The 21,110-nt window shown below is 41.7% G+C and overlaps 1 protein-coding gene across 5 annotated transcripts in view; it reads right to left on the reverse strand.

Moving 5' to 3' along the window:
- The window catches only part of DTX3 (deltex E3 ubiquitin ligase 3), a 79,735-nt gene that overhangs the window by 18,889 nt on the left and 39,736 nt on the right, over positions 1-21,110 (reverse strand). For all 5 annotated transcript variants that reach the window (XM_075851973.1, XM_075851974.1, XM_075851972.1 and 2 more), the window contains one exon: positions 2,927-3,681. In XM_075851973.1, the coding sequence (XP_075708088.1) occupies positions 2,927-3,681 (755 nt within the window). The remainder of the gene's footprint in view (positions 1-2,926; positions 3,682-21,110) is intronic.

Here is a 21,110-nt window from a genome sequence, read left to right on the forward strand (position 1 = left end):
CACCCCTGTCTATATAAGGTCTCACAGTTGAGAATGCATATCAGAGCAAAAACCAAGCCATTATGAGGAAATAACTGCCTGTAGAGCTGAGAAACAGGGTTGTCTGGAGCCACAGATCTGGAGAAGGGTACAAAAAAAATTCTGCTGCACTGAAAGTTTCTAAGAGCACAGTGGCCTCCATAATCCTTAAATGGAAGACGTTTGGAACAACCAGGTCTCTTCTTACAGCTGGCCGCCCCACCAAACTAAGAGATCGGGGGAGAAAGGCCATGGTAAGAGATGTGACCAAGAATCCAATGGTCACTCTGGCTGAGCTCCAAAGATCCTGTGTGCAGATGGGAGAAACTTCCGGAAGCTCAACCATGACTGCAGCACTCCACCAATCTGGGCTTTATGGCAGAGTGGCCAGAAAGACACATGAAAGCCCATCTGGAGTTTGCAAAAAAAGCATCTGAAGGACTCTCAGATTGTGAGAAACAAGATTCTGTGGTCTGATGAAACCAAGATTGAACTTTTTGGCCTCAATTATAAGCATCATGTCTGGAAGAAACCAGGTACTGCTCATCACCTGCCCAATACCATCCCTACAGTGAAGCATGGTGGTTGCAGCATCATGCTGTGGGGGTGTTTTTCAGCGGCTGGGATAGGGAGAATCGTTAGGGTTGAGAGACAGATGAATGGAGCAAAAGTACAGAGATATTCTTAATAAAAACCTGATCCAGAGTGCTCTGGACTTCAGACTGGTCAAAGATTAACCTTCCAACAAGACAATAACTCTAAGCACACAGCCAAGACAACACAGGAGTGGCTTAGGAACAACTCTGTGAATGTCCTTGAGTGGCCCAGCCAGAGCCTTGACCCAACCAAACATCACTGGAGAAACCTGAAAATGGATGTACACCAACGTTCCCCATCGAACCTGACAGAGTTGAGAGAAAGAATAGCAGAAAATCGCTAAATCCAGGTGTGCAAACCTTGTGGCATCATACTAAGAGACAAGAGACTGTTATCGCTGCCAAAGGTGCTTCAACTAACTACTGTGTAAAGGTCTGAATACTAATGTCAATGCAATATTTTAGGTTTTTCCTTTTCAATAAATTAGCAAAGATAACTAACATTCTGTTTTCACTTTGTCATTACGGGCTACTGGGTGTAGAATGATGGGGAAAAACGTGATTTTTATTTTTATTTTAGCACAAGGACTTAACATAACAAAATGTAAAAAAAAAATGAAAGGCTATGAAGACTTTCCGAATGCATTGTAGACAGGAATGGTTAAAAACAGTAGTCCTTAGGAACAAAGAGTCTGTATACAGAAGCCCAAATATCAGCTTCCTGGCTTTCAGTCACACCTGAAGTTATTGAATAGAGGTGTGTTACTAAGGGTGTATTCGGATGTTGTGGCTGAGCAGCAGTAAGAACCGCATCAAAGAAACACATCTGAAAACCACATGCGTTTTTACCGCAGTTTGAGGAGTTTTTCAGGACGTTTGCGGTTAAACCGTAGCTGCATAGAAACACACATTACGGTAAAGACACATGCTGTTTTTGGATTGGTTTTAACCGCACCTCAACATCTGAAGACACCCTTGGGGCTATTGCACACAACTTGGGCCATTATTCACAGCATTCGAGTGGCACCCGATAGTTTTCACTGCCCCATTCACTTCAGTGGCGTTAAAACGGACCCGACTCTCCGATCCGTGGAAAGAGAGCACATGTCCCATCTTTCCATCGATCACAGATGGGACTCGGGCGGCACACACAGTCGTGTGCAAGAGCCATGAAGAGAAACTCCTGTGGAAAACTGAAAAAATGTTGATGTTTGCAACATATCCTTGCAATTGTAGGCACCATCAGCACTTCTAGTCCCAGCGGCCAGGGAAAGTAAGATGTGCGCCAAGACCCAGAGCTAGATCATCGATAACATGGTAAGTATGTATTTTTTATTCAATATTTTGGTATTAGAGGTGGTCAAGAGGATCATTTTCCTTCCCCCCCCCCCCCTGTAGATTTTATTCAACTTTTTTCTACTATAATACAATTTTAACCACTGAAAAAGAAAAAGTAACTTTATACTCTGGAACCAGTCTATTATACTAAAAGACCAATTGCAATGGGCTAATGCTTCATGGACAGCTAGTCACCAAATCATTATATCAATGCATCAGCATCTTTATATCAATGCTTTCATCAGCATCATTTTGAAGTAGCTTTAAATCTATACTGAGAGGATAATAGGAAGACAAGGATCAAGTTGTTTTCTGTCCCTCGCATTATGTATCTTTTGGCTGCAAACAATCAACCAACTAAGCACTTGACATATTTGGGGAGACACAACTGAGACTGCTCCTGAAAGCAAAGAGCTTTGTATAACCCATTATAAAAACACTCAGCCTAAAGTGGATTTTTACTTTAATCAATTTGATCAAGCTAATTATTTTTCTAGCAAGATTACAGACTCTGATATTGGGCAAAGCACCAGAACTCTACAATAATACTGGAGCACCCATTTTTTTAAATAAAATCTACATTCACCCATCACCATGAAAAAATATACAGTTAAACCTCTTTGAGACAACCAACTAACACTGCATTGAAAAATGGTCTTCTAGAGGGGTGGTCCTCTCAAAGAGGCCAATATATTTAGGATATCTGGTCTTCTATGGGGTTTACGGAAATAGCATAGCTCAGCAAGCTCGTCTGTGTGCGTACTGCCGGCCACCTAGTAACTCAGTGTACGGAACCCAGCGACAACGGGAAGGTAGGACATGGGTGAGGGGATAGGTGCGAGTCCCAGTTGTGTGACCTGCATCTATTGGACATTTATAAACGAGATGGGAATATACCTTTAACTCCAAAGATTATAGCAACAGATTACCTGTCCTTTCTCAGTATAGTTACAAGTTAAGGGAACATCTCTTACCCCTTGGATGCCTGGTGGGAAGACATACTGGATGATAATCGTTCCATATTTTTCATAACCAGGAAGCAAAAGACTGGGGTCCTTGGATACTAACATTCTACCATTCTCAGGTTGGTTGCCTACAAGCTGCCCATAGAAACGACCACACATTGGACATGCTTTTTTCACTTGAAGAGCCCTGGTGATGCAATCCTCACAGAATGAATGCTGGCATTTCTCCAGGGTTTTTATGTTTTGAATTTCACCCAAGCAAATGGGACACTGGTTCTCTCGGTCATCTTCTGCCTCTTCTCTTCGGTGATCACGTGAGTTCCCATGACTGCTACTTGCTCCCCCACTGGAACTTCCAGGTAATCCCCGGCCGCTCGTACTTTGCTGACCTCTGCTATATACACTACGGAGATGCAGCTCCCCGGCATGTTCACTGTTTTTATCAGTATAAGCCATGCAACCTGAAATCTGATGTTGTTTGCAAGACTTTTTTAATTCTTTCTCTGTATCTTTTAACAAAGATTTTAGAGATTTTCTGACAAGTGAGATAGTATTTGCAGGAACGTGGCTGTCAAAAGACAACCGCAGTACATAAATGTCAGAAGTTTCACCATCAATCAGAATGCGAACTCCATTGTCCTCTTTCAGTCGGTTCAGTTTGGATGGAGTCTCTTTGTTAAGAAAATCCCAAACTGGCTTATGAACTGTGACTTTGTTCTTCGTGCTCACACCACAGGCTGCCATTCTGGACCAGACAAAAGTAACTGAAAAAAGAGAGAGAACAAGAGATTAGCACAAAACTGAATATAAGTACCACATAAGAACACGTGCTGGTTACTGAAAAGAACATCTGTAAGATCACATGTGCATTACGTCTATAAAGTACTGCTTTCACATAGATTTTGCTTATTACCATATGTCACAGCAAAAGGTCTAAAATGTATATATTATCATGTTTTGTTCACAGCAATTAAAAAGTATTACCCCAAAAAAGTACTTGTGTTGTCCTATTCTATTATCGGGGTTCTCAATAACAAACATTAATGGCCCTATCCTCAGAATAAGCCATCAATGTTTGGTTGGTGGGCGTCCCACCTCTGGGACCTGCGGCATTCAGGTTAAAGGGTTATTCAAATCACACAAGGTGATGGCAGATCGCTAGTATATGCAATCACTTTGCAATTGGTGGGAATCCAACTGAAGGGAGCCCCTCCGATCTCGAGCAAGGGGCACAGTGCAAACCACCGATCGCAAAGTGATAGCATATCCTAGTGATATACCATAACTTTGTGTAATGGGAATGCCCCTTTAATAAATTGGACTTAGCTGCAGTACAGACAGCCACTATGCCTGTGTAATTAATGAATTGTTAATTATCTATTTCGCCATTCAGAAGTATTAGAGAGCTAGATGACAACCCCCCAATGGGAGCTGTAATTGAGGCAAAACAAAATGTGGCTTAATTATCCCAGAAAAAGATAGGACTATAAGACACCTGAATAGAATTCTTGAAGGGGTTACCTAGTTCTATACTAATAAAACTCTTAATATCCTCTGTATATGCCATAAATGTCTGATATGGGAATAACCCTTTAAGGGTATGTGCACACACACTAATTACGTCCGTAAATGACGGACGTATTTCGGCCGCAAGTACCGGACCGAACACAGTGCAGGGAGCCGGGCTCCTAGCATCATACTTATGTACGATGCTAGGAGTCCCTGCCTCGCTGCAGGACAACTGTCCCGTACTGTAATCATGTTTTCAGTACGGGACAGTAGTTCCACGGGGAGGCAGGGACTCCTAGAGTCGTACATTAGTATGATGCTAGGAGCCCGGCTCCCTGCACTGTGTTCGGTCCGGGACTTGCGGCCGAAATACGTCCGTCAAATACGGACGTAATTAGTGTGTGTGCACATACCCTAATTGTTGTATATAAAGAAAAGTTCCACAACTTTCTAATATACTTTGTTCCAGTTTTCACTATTTTCAAATAATGGACGCATTCTTGTTTACATCCAAACCTAATCAATCCTAATTCAGAAGCAAAAACATATATATATATTTTTAGGTTAAAATGCTCTTTAAAAGGTAACATACATTGGTTGCGTTAAGTTTTGGGTGCAAATCCTCTGTAATATAAATAGATTTTGTAATATACTTTATTAATAAATTTGGACTACTTTTTGTGTTTTATGTGTTTGAAATAGCCACTCTGCCACTTTTCTACCACATTTTATTTCTTGACTTTTTGCTGTTGCTAGCAGAAATCTGTACACCGTTTGAATGTATCGGTGTACGGACTCTGCTGCCTGTGAGTACGGGTAGGCGGAAGCCCCATCCTGACGTCAGATGTGCACGCCCCCGTCGTGACGTCAGGAAGGTCTCTCTGCCTCTATATATTACACAGTTCTCTATGGAGTAACCGGCAGCAGCAGAGCGCAGGGAAGCGAATGTGATGCACCCTGCTGCTGTCCGTGTGTACAGAGGCGTTTGGGGAGAAGAAGCCTCCGTCCGTTGCCACCTCCCTGCACTCTCTCTTCCCAGAGGTACAGGGAAGTGGCGCCAGACGGAGGCTTCTTCTACAGTGCCTCTATGTACACTATGTGTTATATCAAGTCCAGAGTCAACGCAGCCCATTAGAAGGAAATTTTCGAGCACTTCATGCCTCCCTCTGCTGACAAGCTTTATGGAGATGCCGATTTCATTTTCCAGCAGGACTTGGCACCTGCCCACACTGCCGAAAGTACCAATACCTGGTGTAATAACCACAGTATCACTGCGCTTGATTGGCCAGCAAACTCGTCTGACCTAAACCCCATAGAGAATCTTTTCAGTAGGCCAACATTTCGGTATTAAAAATAATTTTGGAAATTGGGCTTATATAATATTCCAATTTTCTGAGACACTAAACTTTGTATTTTCATTGACTGTTAGCCATAATCAACAACATTAAAATAAAAAAACGCTGGAAATAGATCACTCTGTGTGTAATGAATCTGTAATGATGGGGGTAGGGAAACGGACAAGTGAGCCCTAATCTACCCGCCACTCTGTCCCTGCCTACTTGCAACGACCCGCCCTAGGCGACGGGGTACAATTGGGCGGCGGTCCCTACGCTCAGTAAGTGCACGAGACAAACAGACAAGGGTAAACAAAGCTAAGGGAAAAGGGGAAGTTGCCCACGGAAACACCGTGAGCAACCAGAGTGGTGAACGAGTCGAGTCAAACCAGGAGTGTAAGAAGTACCAAACGCAGAGCAGGAGAGTAGTCAGTAAGCCAGGGTCAGTATGGAGCAGGATCAAATAGACAGAAGCTGTAGCTGGGCCAGGAAACCACACGAGAAGAATCACAAGCAAAGGAGGAACAGGAAAGGCAGGTATAAATAGACAGAGGGCGGGAGCTAGCTCCGCCTGGCCAGGCTGCGATAGGCTCTCCCACTCCTAAGCCTGCCAGCCTGAGTGGTGGAAGCTGGAGTCAGTCTCAGAGTCATAGACTCAGGTGCAGACTGATTGCCTATGGCCTGATTGCCTGGCAGATCCTTTACAGAATCTATATAATATAGGAGTTTCACTTTTTTAATTGAATTACTGAAATAAATCAACTTTTTGATGAGATTCTAATTCATTCAGAAGGACTAGTGTATGTATGTACACATATATATATATATATATATATATATATATATACACACACACACACACACACACACACACACACACACACAATCCACAGTCTAGCGGCTCTGTGCATATATAGGAAGCAATAATAGGTAGAACAAGGACCTGGGGTTTTTCTGATTGGCTGGCTGTTTAGGTGCATCAAGGGAACTATGGGCAAATTGAATATTGCATACAGTACTGGCAAACATCACATACAGTAAGACACGTCCCTAGCAACTGGCCAGAATCAGGAAGTGTGAGAAAATAGTTGGACTGTTGCACATGGAAAAAAAGCTGCAAAAAAGGTACTATGAAGTGAAAAAAACGACTATGAGTAATGTATTCAGAAAGAGTGACATAATAGCAGTTTAATACTTTTTTTTGGGGCGAAAGTTTAGTTACGCTTTAAAAGTGTTAGTTACTTTATATACACATTTTCATATAAATATACAAATGTTATGTAAATTTACACAAGACATAAAATATAACAGGTTTAAATTCATAATGCTTTACTTTCAGCCAGTTCTGTTGTTTGGGGGATTCCATTTGGCTCCATGCGTCCTCTGGCCCATGGCTGTTGTGTGCAAGATGCCTTGCTATTCCTTAGTGTTGTCAGAACCCCTACAATATCTGTCTGCATTGGTGTGTTCCACAACACACAGGGCATCTATCCTCAAATGCTGCATCAATGTGGAACAGACCACTGTATAGAGGTAATGGAGGGGTTCTGACTACACTAATAAAATCAGTTACTGGAGGATTTTTGCCGTGCCACAGCCATAAATAGATAAAGTATATTGCAAAAAAAAAACAATTTTACACTCTTCAGTATATTTACCCTAATGTGTAAAAGGATAGCCTAGAATTTAAACAGTGGAAGACTATTTTAATAGATATACGTATGTCAGGATAATGCATTAAATTATTACCACGTTACATTCATAAACACATTATAAATAGTACTGACCTTGCACTATGCCGAACAAAAAAAGAACATACAGTATTTGAAAAATGTTTAATACCAGGAGGAGAATAAACACATAATTCAGTTTTGCTAATGATGAAATAATAGGCTCATACTTTATACAGTACTTGGCAGCAATTAGGCAATTGTATAAAATTCCTGACCTGAATTTACATAGTTTATCTTACAATAATTAGTGGTCTCCATTAACAGCCCAATTTGCCACCTTCCATAAACTATAGCTCCAAACTATGACCTACACTCCCCTTGAAAAGTGAATCTGTCTCGATTGTTCGATTACTGCTTGTAGAAGATTTGGGTGATTAGAGTAAACTCATGTAGGCAAGACAATAGTGATTTACCTTCACACCTCTCCATTCTGTTGAATATCTGAATAACCATATTTCTTCACATTGATAATTGGTTATGATTTGTTTTCTTTTTATTATAGATCCATCTGTATTGTGCATCTGTGACAAAGGGGTTGGAGTTATATTCTCACACCATAGAAGTTGGCTAGGCTACATCAGCAGGCTTCTCTTTGTATATTATGACTGAATAACTAATTTAACATAGTTGTTATACACTATGGGTTACAATAAAGCTAAACTGTTTGCAGAGAAGCGGTGTCCTCGGGCAGCAAGTTGAGATCCCCTTCTCTGTTGGCCAACACATGACTGGGATTCTTGATGAAGAATGTTCCTCAGTTGACAATTGGATGGGTCTCTTTTACTGCAGATGATCTATAATTTTTAAGAGATATAAACTTTATGCGCCATTTACAAAAGCTCATTCACGATCCTTGCCCTGTGTATACAGGATAGTAATTAGCAGACAAACGAGCAAACACTCATTTGTCTGCTGATCAGATCGTTTATGCGGCCAATGGGTCGCTTGTCAGCAGCACATCTCTCCACATAAAAAGGGGTAGGGGACATGCTGCCGACAAGATGCAAATGTATGGGAACAAACGTTCTTATTAACAATTGGTCCGCAAACATTCTGACCATTTCTCAGTTTCAATGGTGCAAACGACCTCCGATAACCGTGCTGTATTGTCAATCGTCGCTTGTTTGCCAGACATAAAATCTGTCCGTGTAAAAGGGCCTTTAGTTGCATGTACTAGACCAAGTGTCTACTTACTCAATGCACATACATTGTTGCAGTGAGCCGTGACTCACTGTGCACTCAACCAATCTCAATGCTGCGCTGTGATGGACGTGGTTGTATGAAAGGTACGAACTTGTGTGGTGTGACCAGGAAACGCATGGAACAGAACCTGCGATTTGTATAAGGATTGGGATAGGGAAATATGATTGATCTAATAACTAATATTTCAAAAAATTTTCTCCAATATGGCCTATTTTTCAGGCACAGTGAATGAATGTTTACGTATGCTAAATATTATTCTCATCACTGTATTATTTATAAAATATTTGCTACTTGCTTGATTCATGCATATTAATTATGTAAATGACCTCTGAGTATATTTAAAACCCTATTGTATTTATCTTCACGGGGGTTTGGGAAAGGTTCAATAGCAGCAGAAACATTGTGCACGATGGATGAATAGTAGGTCACTGTTCACTATAACCTGGATGCGCGCTGCTTTTTTCTACATTCTCAGTGCTAGTTGTCACTTCAAACACTAAAAAGGCTTTAACAAAGACAAAACTCTTCTGTGATAACATGGGAAGTTCATTTGCTCATCAGGTTTAGATGTTAGAGCAACCACAAAACACTGTTAGCTGCAGGGTACATGCTATTTTTCCATGCAAAAAATTAGCTCCTATTAAAGTAGTGGCCAACGCCTGGAAAATAGCCCATTTTCCTCATCTCTTTATGGGTTTCTGGACATCTCATTGTATCAAATACATTGAGAAGATTTTCTCTGGTCAGAGAGGATTACCATTATTCTCAGAACGAAAGAAATCCTACTAGTTGCCCAATACGGTTTTATTTCAGGTATCTGCAACTCTGCCATGCTCTTCAGGCGGAGCTTGGCTCCTTACAAGTGACCACAACCACCTCTACTTTAGAAACTCTGCTCCACACACCGAATTTGGCTAAGCCCCTCACTAACAAACACTTCTACAGTCCAGTGGTACCAAGCCCTTTGATGAAGGTCAGTAGACATTCCTGAACTCTCCACTGATGTCTAGGAGGATGTAATAGATATTTTCCGGTCATCGGCTATTAGTGCTCACGATACCTTGATCCATTACAGGTTTATACAGAGCCTACCAGGTTAAAATCATTGGGTATTTCTAATACATGTTTTCACTGCCAAGCCGAATATGGATTTACAATAGAGTCTCTCCCTTCTGGTCATCTATTCTCCTGTTCCTGAAAACCCATTTTGAATTTCCTAGAGTCCTATCTCCACATGTATGCCTTCTGAAAGGCTTTAATAACTTTGTTAGTGTTTCTTACTATTTTGTACATGCAAAGTTATCATTATGGCTTGGAAATCAAGAGATGGGTTTCCATGGCCGAGCAGTTGTATGCAAGCCTTACATCACTAAGCACAAAGCCAAGGTCGGCTGGAGTAGTGTAAAGCATCCTGCCACTAGGATCTGGAGCAGCGGAAACGTTTTCTGTAGAGGGACGAATCACGCTTCTCTGTCGGGGAGTCTGATGGACGAGTCTGGGTTTTGCGAATGCCAGGAGAACGTTATCTGCCTGACTGGTTTGTGCCAACTGTATAGTTTGGTGAAAGAGGGATAATTCTATTGGGTTGCTTTTCAGGGGTTGGTCTAGGCCCCTTAGTTCCAGTAAAGGGAAATCTTAATGTTTTTGCATACCAAGACATTTTGGACAATGGTATGCTTCGAAATTTGTGGGAACAGTTTGGGTAAAGCCCTTTTCTGTTCCAGCATGACTGCGCCCCAGTGCAGAAAGGAAGGTCCATAAAGACATGGTTGGTTGTTTAGTGTGGAAGTATTTGACTTGCCCGCACAGAGCCCTGACCTTAACCCAATCGAACATCTTTGGGATGAAATAGAACAGAAATTGCAAGCCAGGCCCCCTCGTCCAACATCAGTGTCTGAACTCACAAATGCTCTTCTGGATGAAAGGGCAAAAATTCAAACACACTCTCCAAAATCTTGTAAAAAGTCTTCCCAGAAGAGTGGGGGCGATTTTAGCTGCAAAGGGGAACTAACTTCATATTAATGCCTATGGATTTAGGATGTCCTAAAAGCTCCTGTAGACTAATGTGTAGGTGTCCCAATACTTTTCTCCATACAGAGCATAATGTAATTGCCGTGGATCTCTTTTGATAGTTTCCCGTGATTCTGATTGTATGCTGTGTTATATTCCGGCCATGTTCTCGCTATTTTTGGTTACGTTTCATTACAATTTTAAAAGGTTTTATTTAAGAATTTATTAATGCAAAACTTCTACCAAAGTTGCATAGTGTTTGAAAATGGCAAATATCTCTATTTGTGAATATTTTGAGGAGATTGTTAATACTTGATCTCCTCGTACTTTAGGTTTACCACAATTGAACAGAAGGACAAACTGACATCTCAGTAAATAACCAAGGAAATCATATATTTTTTCGACAGGACAGAAACACGTTGCATATACTGCTGGTACTGTGTGTCAATTCATATTACAAATACAGAGTTTTGGAAGAATTGTCATGAAGTGAAGTCCTTTGAGGTATCAAGTGAACCATAACACATCTACCATCTTTCTGATCAAAGCTGTCATATTTTAGAAGACATGGACAGACTAGCTAGCTGAATGTAAATAAATAAAATTGCGTTGTTCAATCCTAGAGCGCCTGCTCCCAGCAGTTCACCGTCAGTATCATGTTTGACATGATAAACAGCCTGCTTTTCAATCAATCACAAGTGTCCACAGAAAATGACAGAGCTGCCATTTCTCATGGGGGCATAAAGACGGGTTGAGTATTTTTAACCCTTAATAAGGATTACGGAACCAAATAATTCAACAGAGATTATTTAAGTTTTTTGCATATTATGAAATTATTAGTGGGAGTAATACCACAATATTAATATTATAGTATTTTTATTATGTTTTTAAAATGTACGCAATTTAAAAGATCCTTACCTAGCCTCCTAGTCCTCCTCATGTGTGCCGCTGCAGAGGGTGGTGACGTCACTCAACAGCGTCTGCCTGCATATTCAATAGTAATGACTGTGCCGATGTATACGATTAGGTGCCAGCACAGTCAATAGAAGTGTTTTAAACTTCCACTTCCCCCATGTTGCCCATATAGAAAAATCACATTAGCGGTTTTATAGTCAACTTAAAGATCCTATTGAAAGAAGAATGGTTGGCACAGGCAAAACTTTACGTTTCTGGGCCCCAGTGCAAAATCTGTTACAGGGCACATTTACATGCCATTTATAGCACTGGTATCCTCTAATGTGGAAGAAAAAAAATTGGCCACCTCAAGCACCAGTTCCCAGGTGCAACCTCTGCATCTCATATACTTATGTCACAAAAAATGTCACTGCCCCGGAACTTCATGAGAATAATAAACACAGTCATGTCAGAATAATGGTATACTAAATACAGGGAGTTCAGCATATTGAAATAAAAAGTGATATCTTTGCACAGGGATAATAAAGATCGTGATGTCACAGCACATGGTAATAAACACTATGAAGTCATAGGAAGATACAGTGGTATTACACTATGGGAATAATGTGTGCAAGGATGTCACAGAACAGGGTTAATAAACATAGTGATTTCACAGCTCATGTTAAGGACCACAGTGATGCCACACTACAATAATCATGGTCACAGTGTAACACACAATACAGGGATGTTCATGCTCAAAGTGATGTAACAAAACAGAAATAACTAACACGGATGTTACGCTGTGAAGTTATAGAAAGGTTCATTCCATACAGTAATAGCACAGTATGTAAATAATGTCCACAGTGATATCACAGAACAGGGATAATAAACATAGTGATGTCACAGCTAAAGGCTAAGGAACACAGTGATGTAACAAAACATAGATAATAAACACAGCATCATAATACAAGGATAATGAACACAGTGAGGTCACAGTACAGATATAATAAACACGCATATTCCCTTACAGGTATGTGGCAGATTGACCTTTGAAACTAGGGCTGGGCAATTATGACCTAAATCAAAATCACGATTAATTGAACATGTAACCTCGATTACGATTATTGAACAATTATTTAGGCCTCACCCCTTTTTGTATGCCATGCCCCTATTTGCATGCTACGCCATTGAATTAATAATTATCCCGTGAGCCTGCTGTATATACTATACCACCTGACACTGCCCCCACACAGTATATTGCCCCCAAAAAGCTCCTCACACAGTACAATGCCCCACGCAGCATAATGCCCCCATAGCTGTCCCCAAACAGTATAATGCCCCCATAGCCGCACCCCACACAGTATAATGTCCCCATAGCTGCCCTCACACAGCCCCAATAGAGCCGGATAAAAATAATAATATAAATAATCATCTAACCCTGTTACAATGACGAGTGGAGGAGATCCCTATGCTCCTCTGGTCTGTGCAGCTCGGTGCAGAGAGCTGCGATGAGGTCACTGCCCCGTGTCCAGCGATACATAGTGAGTTAGAGCAGAGAACTTACGGCCCCCTGCTCTACCATTGGATTCAACTGTATCTGCGTCTTGAGGATGCAGATACAATTTAAACCAGGAGAAAATAATTTTTCGATTAATTGCCCAGCCCTACTTTGGACCCTTAAAAAATAAAACAAATCACGATGCCTTATGTGACAGATTCTATTAATTTCCATGTAAACTCCAATAAAAGCAAAAGTAAATCTATTTGCTTACAGGATCCCTTATTATAATTGTTTTTAAATATTGAGGTAAATTGTTGACAGACTTAAAAAATAAAAAAATAAAATAAAAATAAGTTTGATGCTGCTACAAACCAATGTCAATTCAGTCTTTTAATTATCTAAGATCAGTGTGATGGACGAGTCTGGGTTTGGTGAATGCCAGGAGAACACTATCTGCCTGACTGCCTTGTGCCAACTATAAAGTTTGGTGGAGGAGGGATAATGCTATGGGGTGGTCTTTCAGGGGTTGGCCTAGGTCCCTTAGTTCCAGTGAAAATAAATCTTAATGCTTCAGCATACCAATACACTTTGTACAATTATATGCATCCAACTTTGTGGGAACAGTTTGGGGAAAGCACTTTTCTGTTCCAGCATGACGGTGCCCCAGTGCTTAAAGGAAGGTCGATAAAGACATGGTTGGTTGAGTTTGGTGTGGAAGTACTTAACTTACTCGCACAGAGCTCTGAACTTAACCCAATCGAACATTTTTGGGATGAACTAGAACAGAAATTGTGAGCCAGGCCCTCTCGTCCAACATTAGTGTCTGACCTCACAAATGCTCTTCTGGATGAAAGGGCAAAAATTCCCACAGACACACTCCAAAATCTTGTAGAAAGTCTTCCCAGAAGAGTGGAGGCGGTTTTAGCTGCAAAGGGGAACTAACCTCTTATTAATGCCTATGGATTTAGAATGGGATGTCTTAAAAGCTCCCGTAGACTAATGTGTAGGTGTCCCAATACTTTTGTCCATGTAGTGTATATTGTAATTGCCGTTTCCTGTGACTCTGATTGTATGCTGTGCTATATTCCGGCCATGTTCTTCCTATTTTTTGTTATGCTTAATAAATTGCAAAATAAAACCTTTTAAAATTGCAATGAATGGACAGCTAGTGATTTCAGTAAAAAAAACTGTGGTCATTCAATCCCATCAGATTGAATAGATCAGTTAAATAGAATTAAAAAAAAAATCACTGCAAGTAGTGCAAAATAAGTGAACCCCGTCTAAATTTAAGTTACAATAGAAACTAATATATGTCCCTGGACACAGCCATGGCAACCTGAAAGAAAATATCCATTGTTCAACCCTATTTCTAAAAACAGCTGCGCTGTCAAATCAGATAATCATGCTTATGGGGCATCTAGACAAGCTCTGTCAACCCCTTTAGGATACCTATGAAATTACGCACAATGGAAAAATACATTAAAGGGGTTTTCCCATGAGGGACATTTATGACATATCCACAGGACATGTCATAAATGTCAGATAGATGCGGGTCCCACCTCTGGGACCCGCATCTATTTCTAGAACGGGGCCCTATAAACCCCGTGCTAACCTTTTGTTCTCGCGCTGACTCCCGGCCACTTCCTGATTACATGGTCGGGTGTTACGGAAACAGCGTAACTCACTGAGCTACATTGTTTCCTTAACTCCTATAGAAGTGAATGGCAGTTACGGAAGCAACATAGCATGCGTGCTACGCTGTTTCCGTTACTGCATACGCTACATAAAAGTACGCAGTGTATCCAACCTAGAACCCGCATGGAATTTCACCTGATAAACCACACCAAATTGTGGTGGAGTTTTTTTGGGCGGAATATCTGCTGCAGAAATCAGTGCATGAAAAAAAAAAAAAAAAGTCTATACTTACCCCCCGGACGTTGTTGAGGTGAAGCGTCCCTCTGTTTTCTTTGTAGTCCGGCCTCCTGGGATAATGCTGCAGCCCATGTGACCGCTGCAGCCTGTGATTAGCTGTGGCAGTCATATGGGATGAAAGGTCATCCCAGGAGGCCGGACTGAACAGAGAACAGAACAAAGGACAACGGCTGGTGGTATTAGCTTTTTTTTTAAAATTAATATTAAACCAGAAAAATGGTTGTTATTTTTATTTCCCCCTTGCGTGTTTTGTGGGGAAAATCAGTGTTTCTGCCGCAAAAGTCGCAACACTTGCCTATTTGTTATGGATTTTACATCCCCATTAAATTCAATGGGAAAAGCCAGTAACAGAAGAGCAAGGAATCTGCAGCATAAATTTACATGCTGTGGATTTAGAATCCGCACCTCAGATCAATTCATGAATGTTTTTGCTGCAGATTTCTTCTGTAGCGTGTTCATTAAATTTGCTCAAATCTCATTCACTTTACTGCTACTGTAAACACGGCTGAATGTCCGCACAGAATTCCGTGGCGTTTACGCTACGTGGGAACCCAACTTTAAATTCCTACTTTTAGTAGTATTATAATGTTGATAGTGACATCTCAACATCAGTGTTGTAAATCTAGGAGGTGCAAACGTTACGGTCGGAATCAGACCCTGGAACCTAGGTGGACCAAAAAAGGTTTTTCTGCCCCATATAATGAGACCAGTGCGATGAATGGTATGTGATAGTTGGGGGCCTGTTACAGATTTTGCATTAGGGTTCAGGAACTTTAACGCCTTATCTGTGACATCCACATCTTCTCAAGAATTAGCAAAAACTCAGTTTCACTTTAGATTCTCCTGGTGATGTTCATTTGATTGCATAACATATCTTTTACTTAGTTTCTGTGATCTGCTGTGGGAAGAGCCACAGCCATTTAACATGTAACATGTAAGGGCTCAATCAGTCGAGCGTAAAACTCGTCCGTGTGCTGTGCGTGAAAATACGCACAGCACACTGACCCATTGATTTCAATGGGGCCATTCACACATGCACGAGTTTACACTCAGCGTGTGACTGTTGCGTAAAACTCACTGCATGTCCTATATTGGTGCGTTTTTTACGCACCTAGCCGCCCATTGAAGTAAAAAGGTGCGTGAAAATGACGCACAGCACACGGAGGCATGTCCGTGTGCTGTGCGTGATTTGCGCATCAATTCCATTGAAAAATAAAAAAGATGTGCTTTGCAAGTGCATGAAAAACACTTTCCGCTCGCAAAGCACAGATGCAAAAACTGATCCGCTCGTGTCAATGTAGCCTAAGTCCCTGCGTTATATTAAGTTGTGAGCAGTGAAGTCTAAATCATGTTTAAAATGTTCTATTGTGACCCAAGTCAATAAACCCAAACTGAATTAGCTCCAAAGATAAATATTTCAGTTTATCCTTTGGTTCTCACAGTCAAAAATAAATGGGTAAACAAATGACTGGTGTTGAAAATAATCCTGCTGTCATTTTGTTTCATTGCCAGCATCTTGGGTTAGTTTCCATCTGCAAGAACTTTGAACATAGTTGGAAAATCTGCCATTATATTTAAATAGACTAAAAAAATAAGTTTATGGAAATATGACTCAGCACAGAAAACTTCTATTTGTGCAATAAACCTGTTTGGTAAGTAAGTGTAGCGTCCACGGCCGCGGGCCGTCGGGTCTACTCACCTCCTGACGCCCGCAGCCATGGATCTGTGAGCGCTGGTCCCCTTCTCCTTCCTAGGATACGCCAGTGCTCACTTCCGCTCCGGTCCGCTGTGTCCCATAGGGTGCGCACGCACGCTCGTGCCCACTGTTAAAGGGCCAACGCGCGCACATGAAAGAAATCATCATCATCATCAACACACATGATTTCCTGGACTGCAAGAGAGCCCCAGCCCATCTGATCCTTGCCTGAGCGTTGTTAGTTATCCCAAGTCTGTCTTGCAAATGGTCCCTTAGTGTTTCCCGTTCCATTTGTTACCCGTGCCCTGTTACCTGTTCCTGTATTCCGTGCTGTGTTCTTGTTCCTGTGCCTACTAGTTGGAGTCGTGTCTACGGCACCTGCTGTTGTTTGCCACGTCCTGTGTCATCCGCCATGGCCTGTGTCATCTGCCACGTCTAGAGGGATTCGCCACGTCTTGCGCAACCTGCGGCACCTGCTGTCATCCGCCACATTTGGCGTTACCTGCTGCACCCACCTCGATCCGTGCCAGAGCTGTGGCCACTGTCTGGACTATCCAGGTACCCTTGTGCGGGACTTTGTATTGCTGGGGTTCCCTGTTGTTCGGCCAGCTGCCTCCCCGCTACGGCGGTGCGACCTAGTGGGTCCACATACCCACAAACCGTGACAGTAAGCCATACATATTAAAGGGGTTTTCCACTTTCTGAAAACTCATGACCTATCCACCGGATACCCAGACACCCGGACCACGCACCGATCTGGCACTCTGGCTGTCTCTGGGCGCCGGACGATGTCAAATAATAGCGGCCGAGCTGCAGTATTGTAGCTCTGCTCCTATTCAAGTTAATAGGAGCAGAGCTGCAGTTCCTCCGAACGGCCGTTATGAAGTGGTCGGAGCCATTTGCTTCCGGCTCCAACTACTGCACCCCGTTCCAAACATCCGATGCACGGAGGAAGCCGAAGTTGCGGATTGATGCAGGGTCCGGATGTCGCACCAATCATATACTGATGACCTATCAGGTGGACAACTCCTTTAAGAACAGATAAATAATAGTCAAGTGCAGAAAATGCTAAATAAATGTTCTTCTATTTCCTACCACGCCACCTTTAAGGCTTCGTACACATCTGTGTTGTGGCATCCGTTTTAGCGGATCCGTTGAAATTAAAAAATATATAAAAACGGACAGACTGACTGATACCAGACTGAATGCAACGGAAGGTAAAATATGTCTGTTTTTGACGGATCAGTTTACAGGATCCGTCAAAAAAACTGACACTTTTCTTTCCGTTTGTGTCAGTTTGTCATCTGTTATACTCAGTTTTTATCTTTGCATCCTTCTTGCTTTCATTTTTATGCCCCATGCACACGACCGTAAAAATCGTCCATAATTGCAGACCGCAATTACGGACCCATTCACTTCTATTGTCCATGGACACCTTCACGTTTATTTACAGGAAGGTGTCTGGCCGTAGAAGTGTACTGCAAAAGATAGGATATGTCTTATCTTTTGCTTTTTACAGGCCGTGCTCCCATACGAAAATGCAGGCAGATGCCCGTGTCCGCAATCACGGGCCGTGATTACAGGCACAGCCGTGTGCATGAGACATTAGTCTGCGCATGTGCTTAAAAAACCCGGATCCGGCATATCAGTTTTTATCCGTCATCTATTGACTTCAATGTTAAAAAAAACAAACGGATAGCTTCTTTCCGTCATTTTTGACGGAAACAATAGTGCAGCAGACTATGGTATTTCTTCTGTCAAAAAAACGGATACCTGGCGGAACGGAGCCTAACGGATTCAAAAATAAAACCCATCACAATCAATAGTGGTTTTTGACGGAAAAGTTAACTTACGTTTTTGTGGTCCTCTTACGGATACGCTAGCCACAACGCAGGTGAATGCAGCCTAACTTGTTTTTTTAGAAAAAAAAAATCCAGCTTCTGCCCCCCCATCTTGAATGTAGAAATTACTGTCTGAAGGCAGCAACTCCCATAGGTACATGAAGCCAAATCTCATCTATCAGAATCTATAGTTAAATAGATCATTCCTAATTGTGAGCAAGATGGTGGAAAAACACGGATGCACGTCAAAAATACAGGAAAATGTAAAAGAGAGGCTGCAGACTGTGCCTTGTGCAGCAGCAAGCATGTCACAGGCAGTATGCAAAATCCAACACATTGCATGGAGAATTGGTCAATAGCCTTATATCATCTACAAGAAAAAGGAAGCAGCCATGAGGAGATCCAGTGACAACAGAAAAACACATGGAGCTAAGAAGTTTTGTGATTGTCACCCAGTGCAATCCTGGATTGTTGCTATACAGCTGCCCACAAACATTCTGCCTATTTTATTACTCAGAAATCTACAAGAGACAGCAGTGACCTACAGGTGGGATTTCACATGAATGATAAATGTTATGACAGAAATCTTTAAGTCAAGATAGAAAATAATTGTCTTCGCAGACAAAAATTGTACCGTATATGGTAGAAAGCAAAGATTTTAAAGACTTTTACAAAGTTTTGCCTCTATACACAGACCACACATGGAATATTGTGTACAATTTTTGGCACCTGTGTATAAGGAGGACATGGATGAACTAGAACGGCTACAAAGAAGGGCGACAAAGATAATTAAGGGAATGGGTGGGTTTCAATACCAATAAAGGTTATCAAACTTGGGGCTATTCAGTTTAGAAAAAATAAGGCTCAGGGGCGATCTAAATACAATGTACAAATATATAACTGGACAGTACAGAGATCTTTCTAATAATCTGGCCTGTAACAAGGACAAGGGGGCAACCTCTACGTCTAGAGGGAAAAAGGTTTCACCATCGTCACAGACGGGGATTCTTTACTGTGAGAGCGGTGAGACTATGGAACTCTCTGTCGCAGAATGTTTTGATGGTTGGTTCTCTGAACAAGTTCAAGAAGGGCCTTGATGCCTTTCTTGAAAAATATAATATTACAAGTTATGAGTACTAGATTCTGAAGATGGGACGTTCCAGCGATTTATTCTGATTGCCATATTTGAAGTCAGGGAGGAATTTTTTTTCCTAATGAGGAGGGGGTTTTGCCTTCCTCTCTTCCTCTGAGGATAGGCCATCAATATTTACTGTCTGGAAAACCCCTTTAAAAGTGGCCATTCACATTAAATAATTGCCAGCCCAATTCTTGTAAAGCTGGCAATAACAATCAAATGTCAGACGAACTCTTGTTTATCCAACGGCTATTGTCCCCAACTCCCACATAAACATGCTTGCTCAGCTAGAGAGAGTGTTTATTTCAATAATGGGTACCCCCCAGGCAGCAGCTTATTTATTTTTTGGTCCAAAAAGTTTTTTATTTTTTATTATTACAAACATGAACAGATTAGAATTCCCATCCGCACCCAAATCCTCCCGCTCACAAACAAAAGGTCTACATTGAATGTTGAAGATCTTCCAACTCGCCAGTCCATGGATGTGTCCAGATAAAGTCCTTCAAAGCAGCAACAGCAATGAAGTAAATATAGTACCTCCCATACCTTAACATGCCAAATATGACTCAATCATGGAACACATAAGGAACAGATATATCAAACATGTGATAAGCAAAATTCAGCCCACATCCCAGATGTACATTTAGACAGAAATCAAAGAGCCAGCGACTGACTATCCGCCATTCCCCCCATACCAGGAGATTGTCAATCTATAGAGGGCCTATCCACTCGTAGAATCACTGGAACCAAGCCCGGGGTATCCAACCAAGGGGACCATAGGTCTTCAAATTTAGCAGGGGTCCCCCTTTTGTCGTACACATACTTTTCCAAGCGTAGCATGGTGTTAACGCGTTTTAAATTCAGAAAGAGTGGGAGGTTCTGTATCTTTCCAATGGGATGCAATTCATTTTCTAGCCTGATACAGAAGGCGCATTACCGCCAGTCGCTGACTCTCCGTCACAGGTAGATTTGCAGTATGACCCAAAATACATATCACCGAATCCAAATCCACAACATAGTCATAAATCTGAGCAATGAAGTCCACCATATCCCTCCAAAACCTATTCAACCTAGTGCAACTCCACATCACATGTATCAGGTCTGCATTCAGCTCACCACATCTATGGCATGAGGAGTCTGGCCTATAACCCATTTTATATAGCAATAGTGGGGTTCTGTAAACCCTATGCAAGATGTTCAATTGGGAAAGCCTGTACATTTCACTCAAGGATGTTTTAGGAACCTGTTCCATGACCTCCTGCCATACTTCCTACTCTATAGGACCCACGTCCCGTTCCCATCTCTGCTTTAAAGAAAGTGTCTAACCTTTATGGACTGCCTCCAGGAGACATTTGTAGAATAATGAAATAACCCCCTTAGTACCCCCAGGCTGAGCCACCAGATC

Source organism: Rhinoderma darwinii, chromosome 2, assembly GCF_050947455.1.
Source record: "Rhinoderma darwinii isolate aRhiDar2 chromosome 2, aRhiDar2.hap1, whole genome shotgun sequence".
NCBI classification, from domain to species: domain Eukaryota; kingdom Metazoa; phylum Chordata; class Amphibia; order Anura; family Rhinodermatidae; genus Rhinoderma; species Rhinoderma darwinii.